General features: G+C 39.5%; 1 protein-coding gene and 1 long non-coding RNA gene across 2 annotated transcripts in view; one reads left to right on the forward strand and one right to left on the reverse strand.

Annotated features, from left to right (window-relative positions):
- The first annotated feature begins 1,204 nt into the window (after positions 1-1,204).
- On the forward strand, positions 1,205-3,228 carry LOC122531185. Its single transcript, XR_006307216.1, has 2 exons — positions 1,205-1,887; positions 1,932-3,228. It is a non-coding gene; the product is annotated as an uncharacterized LOC122531185 (long non-coding RNA).
- A 4,301-nt stretch (positions 3,229-7,529) lies between these two features.
- Positions 7,530-8,668, reverse strand: part of LOC122531184 (calcium/calmodulin-dependent protein kinase type II alpha chain-like) — a 51,843-nt gene continuing 50,704 nt past the window's right edge. The window contains exon 9 of the mRNA XM_043658904.1: positions 7,530-7,721. Within this exon, the coding sequence (XP_043514839.1) occupies positions 7,589-7,721 (133 nt within the window). The 3' untranslated portion in view covers positions 7,530-7,588. The remainder of the gene's footprint in view (positions 7,722-8,668) is intronic.

Genomic DNA, 8,668 nt, shown 5'->3' on the forward strand with positions numbered 1-8,668 from the left:
TTTTTTTGAATTAACTTCGTACAAACGTAACGTTGCACGGACATCTGCAGTCTATTAATCATTCGTAGACAGCCTTAGATTCGCAACGTAATAATAGAGAGAGAAACGAGTTGAACTCGCTCGGAATCAGCGCGACGATAAACACGAGCGCACGTACAATAACGAGTTGAGTTTTTCAATTTTGAGGCAAAGAAGATCTCGATATCGAGATCGGTACGATAAGAGAGGAAAGTAAATGCGTGTTTAATTGGATGATCGTTACGTTACGTTTTCATCGTAGTCCTTAGCACGATTAGAAAAGATCGAACGGATATTAAATCGAAAAAGAATTATCGTCGGACGAGCTGTTCTTCTTCTTCTTCTTCTTCTATCTAATTAGTTCAAATCCCCGTTTAGGATCCGATGGATGTTACGGAACGATTGGATATATTTTTTTAAGAAAAAAAGCTAAACGACGAGAGAACACCACGTTAATCAACCTTCTTTGCAACGTTCTTCACCTTCAGGCGGTTCGTGAATATGCTTTCGAATACTGAATTCACGTCGTTTCTCCATCATGAAAACCGCGAACGATTCAATTTCAATTAAACTATCTCTTTGCCCAAATCATTCGATCCCACAATTTTCTAGATCATGTTTCTCTATCATTGTAAAACTCGAATCATCCCATCCGATAGCTAAGATCATTTCAATTCGGATCGTTTGAAAGCATTTTTATAAAAACCCCGGAGCTCGATGCGAATTCTCTAAATTATCCTCAGAAATTCAAATCAAGTTTCACATCAAGTCCCACCAAATCCATTTACCTCCGTCATCGTGAAAGCCTCGAACGATGCAAATTCTCGAAATTATCACTTCCGATTCTTCGAATCGTCAGATAAAAATCCACGAGCGATGCAATTTCGTCGAAATTCATCTTCTTAAATCGAAACTATATTATCTCACGTCGCGGTTTTTTAAATTATTCTACTCTAATCATTGTGAAACGAGCGACGCAAATTCGACCGAATCGTTTTTTTTTTTTTTTTTTTCTAGCGTTATAAAAGCCAACCACGCGCGTTTCGTTAACATCGAGAACAAAAACAGATCTTGCTGAAAGTAGCTTCTTCGAGGCGAACGTCACGGCGAATGAATCAGTGGATTACGCGAGTTTTAATTGGTCTTAATTGATCCGTATCTCGTGATACTCGGTGAATACCCGGAGAAAACCGCTACACGAGTCCGTCAGATGATTTTCACACGATTAGTCGAATATTTGTCTTTCTCTTCGTGATAGATTATTTAAGTGACGAGCGAAAAAACGACGAGAAGTTTCGAATTTCTGACTATAATAAATCGACTCTAAAGTGCAACAAGTGACTAGTTCATTCGTCTAACAATAAGAGGTGAATAGATCGAAGATGAACTTGTCTGGAGAAGTTGTTTGCGCGTATTGCAGCGTAATTATGTTGCTTGGATTTTCTAATTTACACAGGGGAGACAACAAGAAGGCAATCAAATTGCTTTCGTCGACAAATTGTGATTAACCCATCAAAGACCAGGAATTGAAACGAACGCGCGAAAAATTCGCAAACGCAACGACGTAACGCGTAAAATTTACGGGAAACTCTGAACACTTTGAAAACCTGACAGTTCGAAGAAACATGGAAATTTGTAAATTTCGGGGGAGCGAAAACGTTGAAACATGAATATTTCGAGGTATGGAAATCTTTACTCGAAATATGGAGATTTTTAAACGCGTGAAACTTTGAGGATATGGAAATTTGAAAGATACGGGAACACTGAAATATGGAAATTCTGAAATATGGAAACGTCGAAACTCGAAAGCCTTGAAATTTGAAAACTTTGAATAATTTTAAAATACGTACGAACTTTAAAATTCGAGAAGTGGAAAAAAGATTTCGAAGCGTTGAAACTTCAAAATTCGAAAGTCTTATAAACTTGGAAGCCTTGAAACTTGACAATTTCAAGACGAAATATACACGACACATACGTTATTGCAACATTGATTGGATCGGTCCTTGATGGATTAACCGAAGCACCAAAACGGCTTTTCAAAAACATTCCAGACCGAGAACCACTGAGAACGTCTTTGAAAAACGTACCAAAAAATCGAAGAAATCGCAAGAAGAAACGCTCCGGCTATTGATTCAAAATTAACAAGTAGTCAATTCCGCAATTCAGGATTGCACGATCAAGTCTACTAAAAAACGTATCGAATAGCGCCGATACAAGAAGCAACAACAGCTAGAACATCTGGTAGACGGTTGCACGGAATGTGAGAGAGAATCTCATCGGAGAGATTCAATCGATGCTACTAACACTAAACTTGTACTTTACGTATAATCTACATGAGAGTGTTACACTAACGAGACACCGGAGAAAATGACTGCTGAGCTAGTTGATCGCTGAAATTTCCCGTTATCCGGTAATATTCAGTATTTTTCTAAAAAAAAAAAAAAAAAAAAAAATGGGAACGACGACTTTCAGCAAAATCCGATGCGTGCAAGCGAGCCCCACGTCCCTCCTTTTTGCTATCTTCTTCGTCTTTCACTCATTAATACGTTTCTCCGAATTCACGTTCGTTCATTCTTCATCCCCCTTTCTCTCTCTCTCTGTCTCCTACCCATTCTATTTATTATTAATAAGAAATAACTTCGTAAATAACGCGCGCGAGCGAGCGTGTTTGACGATTCTCGTGACTTTATTAACATTCTTTTCGATCTTTTTTTTTTTTTTCTTTTTTTCGTAGTCATCGATCGATAGACAACAATCGACGTGTCAGTTTTATTTTTATACTCGTCTCCTGTCTCCTTTGACCATCCGAGTTAGCTCTCGATCATTTCAACGATTCGTAAAGTATTGTATTTATAAATGTGTATATTATAATAAATATCGCGTTATTTTTTTTTTTCTTCGTTCTTTCGCGTTTTGTCTTCTTCCCTCGCGTGTCACCTCGAAACACCCTTCTTCCACCTTCTCTCAAATGAACGAAGAACATTTGTCAGCTTTTTGCCTGGGACAAACCTTCTTCGTTTGTCGTTTGTCGTTTCTTTCCTCGACTCGGAGAGAACCTGGAACAGTACTCCGTTGTCCAATTGTTTCTCCATTTGGTTTCTCGTTTCTCGGAAAGTCGTTTCATTTGTGTTCGTGGTTTCCGTCCTCGTGGAGATCCATTCGTACGTCAATTAAGAATACCATTTGTCGTAGGAAACAAAATCGGATCGTACAAACTATTTCTCGTTCTATTCCCCGGTACACGCGGCACTTGCCCATTCGTTCCTTCTTTCGTCTACGTTTCTGTTACTTTCCTTCGAGTTCATTCGTCTCCGTTACTTCTTCGTCTCCGTTACTCTTTCTTCCAGCTTTTTTCTCTTCCCAACCAAAGTTTCTCCCTTTTCGTTCTCTTCTTTCTCTTTCCCGTGATCCCGGTTCCTCACCTAATATACTGCTTTCGCTCGGCAATAATTAATAATTAATTATAGTAATAGTAGTAGTCGTAACGTGTAATGATAATCGTGTAATAACAATGATAATAAATCAATAATCGTATTTTTTGTTCTTTTTTTTTTATACAACAATCACACGTAGAAGCGACGAATTAGAGTAGTAGAAATAACTATCCCTTAAGTTTTAATCTTTTTTTTTTTTTCTTTATGTTTATATTTATATTTATAATATAGTATCTGCAATATGTTAAATTTCTTTCTTCTTCTCTTTCTCTTTCATCTTTTCATTCGCCTTTCCGTCCCCGGTTTCCTTTCCGCCGCTGTTTCCATCCCTCGCATTCTCGACTCACACTCTGCCGTCAGCTATCACTATACATGTACATACGGTAGGTCGCGGAGTGCACACGCGCGCAGGCAGCCCGAACTCGAGATTACATTGACAAAAGCGTCAATCGTTAAAATAAAGAAAAAAAAAGAAAAGATACAAATTGCTATAGCGTCGAGATCGATGTCATTTTCAAAGTGATCTGAAACGAGAAAAATGAATGTTGTCTCATTCGGAAATTTCTTAGCGTTCGTTGCGTTACTCGATAACTTACAATCACAAATGCTCGACGAATAAAACATTATAAAATTCATTAACATTGTAAATTTATAATACATCATAAAACATTATAAATTTCGTGAATGAAGAAACAAGGTTGGAGAAAATTCTGTAAAGAATTGCAATTTGACGATTTTTTTAAAAATCGTTGAACGATTTCGCGCCATTTTTTTTTTGAACGCGCGTGCCACGAATGTTCGCGCGTCTGCACGCGTGCGCGCACATAGATGTGTCATAAGATATATATATATATATATATATATTAATAATATATATATATATATATATATATAATATAACAAGATCGCAAAAATGTTCCTCCGATTATTTATTTACTCACGGATGGAGAACTGTCTCCTTTCTCTTTCTTCACCGTTCCCTCTCCCCCTCCCCACCCCCTCCTTTCCCGGCCTCCTCGTCCGAAAAAACATGTTCATTCTTTCCTATTATATATAATATATATATATAAATATATATATATATATATATATATATATATATTTATATATATATATAATATATATATATATATTTATATATATATATAATATATATAATCGATTTATACTCTCGTAAAGTCGTATTTAATAATTAATTAATTAATTAATTAATAGAGGATGTACGAACGGTGTAAGAAAGATTTATCGTGTGTTATATTTTTTTTTATTTTTTTCTCTATCCTTTCTCTCTCTCTCTCCCTCTCTCTCTCTCTCTATCTATCTATCTATCTATCTATCTATCTATCTATCTTGCCTCTTCCCGTTTCTTCTTTCTCGTTTCCCATTACTTCCATTCTTCTCTGAACGAAGAAGTGTTGGATAAATCCGACGAAAAATGTGTTCGATCGCAGATCACCCAAGTTCCTCCCCCCCTCCCCCCGTATTTCTCTTAAAATGTTCGTCGAGATATTGTATTATCTACTCTTCACTCTCGTTGCTGCGCCGCGGCTTCCCTCTTTCCACGTCCTCTCCTTGCTTTGTCCCTTTCGTTCGTTCGTCTCCTGGTTCGCCTCGACGAACGCCAGGAAGAGTGAGATCGATGCACGGCCAATGTTCATCGAGCTACACCAACGAAGCCATATTCGCTCATCGATCGTTCTTCTTCTCTCTGTTCTTCATCCTTCTTTCGCCCTTCCTGCGTTTCGTAATCGTAAACAGCAAGAGTTCGCGCCTTTCCATTTCTCTTTTATCTCTCGCTTTATCTCCCGTTTCTTTTTTTATTCTCGTCGGCACCTCGTTCGATGTAGCTCGGCAACGAGTCACTCGGTAGGACTCTGGTGATCGATTCTGGTTGAACGAAACGTTACGCGGTGCATGCCACGGCGCCTGAACACACGCGTCGCACCAGCCGCGAAATTGCCTTACGACGATGAGGTAATAACGTTTAAAACATCGCTCTTCTCTCCCTCTCGGACTGTCGCGCCTCGACATCTCTACGTGCCCTGTCTGTACACGCGAGCATATGCACCGATTCGAGGGGGGCGTATGCGATCGTCTCGAGGAGGGGCAGCTTCCTCTCGATCGGCATTTTTTTTTCTTTTTTTTCCTTTTTCTTTTCTCTTTCGAAAACGTGACTGTCTAACTCAAATCAAAGCTTACTCTCGCCTCGAGCATAGTTCCGACGCTCGTCAAGCGTACATACGGTATCGTTTATAATTGCACGGTTTATCAATTATACTAACGCTTCTTACTCTCGCTCTCTCTCTTTCTCTCTCTCTCCCATTTTTTTTTTTTTTTGTTCGTTTTGTCATTTCTCTCTAATTACACGCAAGATTCGTTAACTCTATACGTCGATACAGTTAATCTTCATTCTCTTCGCTGAACGAACCATGGACGAACGAACACGGACGCATGTTCGAACGTTCGACTAGGAAAATTATCAACGATACAGCAGGTACACTTTCGTTTCTTCTCGTTCGTCGTGATGACTTTAACAAAGAGAGAGAACACGTCTGTCAAGTTTCGTTTCTCCTTGCTTTAATTCTTCTCACGTTATCCGTTTCCCTTTCCTCTCCCCCCCTCCCCCGGTGTGTCGTAGCGAGAGACGAGAACGAAAATTAGAAGAACGAAATTACAATGGAAGAATGTTCGGGTGCGAACTAAATATCGCGTTGGATGCCGACGTGCCGGCGCCATCTTCGTCGATCGCGGCTTTTCCACCATTCTACCACGTGTGTGCCCACTTCAAACGACCCTCGATATTACTATCTCAGAAATTTCCGAATTCTTCATCTGTGGTTAAACAAATTTCCTTCCTCTCAACGAAGGCCATCCACGATGCATTCATGTCTTTTTTTTTTTTACCTCTTTTAACGAAACTGGATTTCCTTCTTCAGACTGTAGATCTTCAGAGTTGCACGATGGCTTTGTTCTGTCTTTTCCTCGTTCGTACGAACTCCTCCGGCAACGTGTGTTCCTCCACCGAGCACGTTGTTCCTTTCGGATGCAGGAAGTTCGCTCTTCGATATAGGAAGTCGTATGTGTACCGATGATTCTTCTCTCAGATATAAAACGTATAGACGGAATAAAATTGTTTCTCGATTTCTAGTTATCCTGGATGCAGGATTTCCCTCCTGGAAATTGAGACAATTGTTTTGTTGGTTCTTGCGGATCTTACAGAGATTTCTCTCTCCTCTCTCTTTCTCTCTTTTTCTTTAAATTCTTTTGGAATTTGTGTTCCATCAAGTTTTTTCACCTGTTTCTTTTTCTTTTTCTCTTTCTTCATTTTTTTCTGCACTTTCAGTCGAACGTTCCACGTCTCGCAAGTGCATTTCTAAGATATTTATCTACTTATATTCGAGTTACTCCCTCGATCGAGTGATCTTACATTACCGGTGACACTTGTTAGCAGAACTTTAAAAAAAAACGGTAATCTTCATCGATGAGAGACATATATATATATATATACTCATATAGACAGAACAGTGCCCCTCACAACACGCAGCCATCTCTTCTTTCGCCAGTCTCTTCTTTCTTCGTGCTCCATCCTCGAGAGAATCGCCCCGATTCACGCGGAGATCGTCTCCCGTGAATTATCCGAGGCCGATGCACACAGGTCACGGTGGTTTTCGTGGTAAGTACGCTTGGGCAGGTACTGAGGCGAGTTTTCGAAATGCCAATTCTAACTCTGACACTCTATTTCGCCTTTCTCCGTTCCATCGTTCCCGTTTTGTCGCGCTTAATACTAACTATACGCGTATTGTGTTCTATACGTGTATGCATTACATGTACGCGTTTCTGTGTGTGTTCGTGTGTGTGTGTGTGTGTGTCTGCACGATCGATAAATAAATAAATAGATTGAACGATCGTGTTGTACATTTATTTATTTATCGAAATCGAAAGAGGTATATATGCTTGTGTGTGTATGTGCGTGTGTGTGTGTGTGTGTATCTGCTTGAAATCGCGTGTTGTTGTTCCGTTCGTTCTAACGCGTCGAGGCGACGAGCGTCCACCGACACATCGGCCCTTCCTCTATCTTTCCCCCCCCCCTCCCCCGTTTAACCCTTTCTTTTTTCCCACCCCCGCGTCGCGCCGATTTACTTGTGATTGTAGGTGAACGGCGACGGACCAGTGACCGCGCTTCGATGGAAATGCACGTTCTGCCATTTGTTGTCCCTCTTGTGCCACACGCGGCTCTCCTCGCTCTGGTGGGTGTGCGCTACGCCTTGCCTGTAAAATACATCGCGATCACGCGTTTTCGGAGTTTCCTTTTTCCTTTGGGAATGGCGGAGGGGAGAGGGGAATTGAGAATCTTCTTCGACTCGCGTTACAAATTTATAAAAATATACGAATGTAAATGTATCGGCTCGATAATTCGAAAGCTGGAAGCTTGCAGCTCTCGTGGCTACAATTCAAAAATTTCAAATATCGTTGGAGTGGATTTATAATTGATCTAAGCGGGATGGCATATTAATTTACTTTCCTTCGCGAGTGTATCCATCTTGCACGTGCAGAAAGTATTTATATATATATATATTTTTTTTTTAGCAGGTGTATAACTTTAAATCGTAGCGATCAATCTTTCGATACAATTGTCGACAATCCTAAATTATATTAATCACGAGAAATTTTGATTATCTTTAGAAATCTTTTATTATCTTCAGAGTCTTTTTAGGCACTCGTTGGGTATTAGTCTCGACGAGTGTGCAATTGTTATTTGTTTCTTGAAATTGCTACTGTCTCTGGATTTTGGAAATAGGCGAGTAGAGATAACGTGATTGGAAGTGAAAGTAAGACTTACTTGTCCATGTTTGATCTAAGCAGGATAGCATATTAATTTACTTTCCTTCGCGAGTGTATCCATCTTGCACGTGCAGAAAGTATTTATATATTTTTTTTTTAGCAGGTGTCAAACTTCGAATCGTAGCGATCAATCTTTCGATACAATTGTCGACAATCCTAAATTATATTAATCACGAGAAATTTTGATTATCTTTAAAAATCTTTTATTATCTTCAGAGTCCTTTTAGGCACTCGTTGGGTATTAGTCTCGACAAGTGTGCAATTGTTATTCGTTTCTTAAAATTGCTACTGTGTCTGGATTTTGGAAATAGGCGAGTAGAGATAACGTGATTGGAAGTGAAAGTAAGACTTACTTGTCCATGTTTGATCTAAGC

This window comes from Frieseomelitta varia, unplaced genomic scaffold, assembly GCF_011392965.1.
Source record: "Frieseomelitta varia isolate USP_RPSP 00005682 unplaced genomic scaffold, Fvar_1.2 scaffold_38, whole genome shotgun sequence".
NCBI lineage: Eukaryota > Metazoa > Arthropoda > Insecta > Hymenoptera > Apidae > Frieseomelitta > Frieseomelitta varia.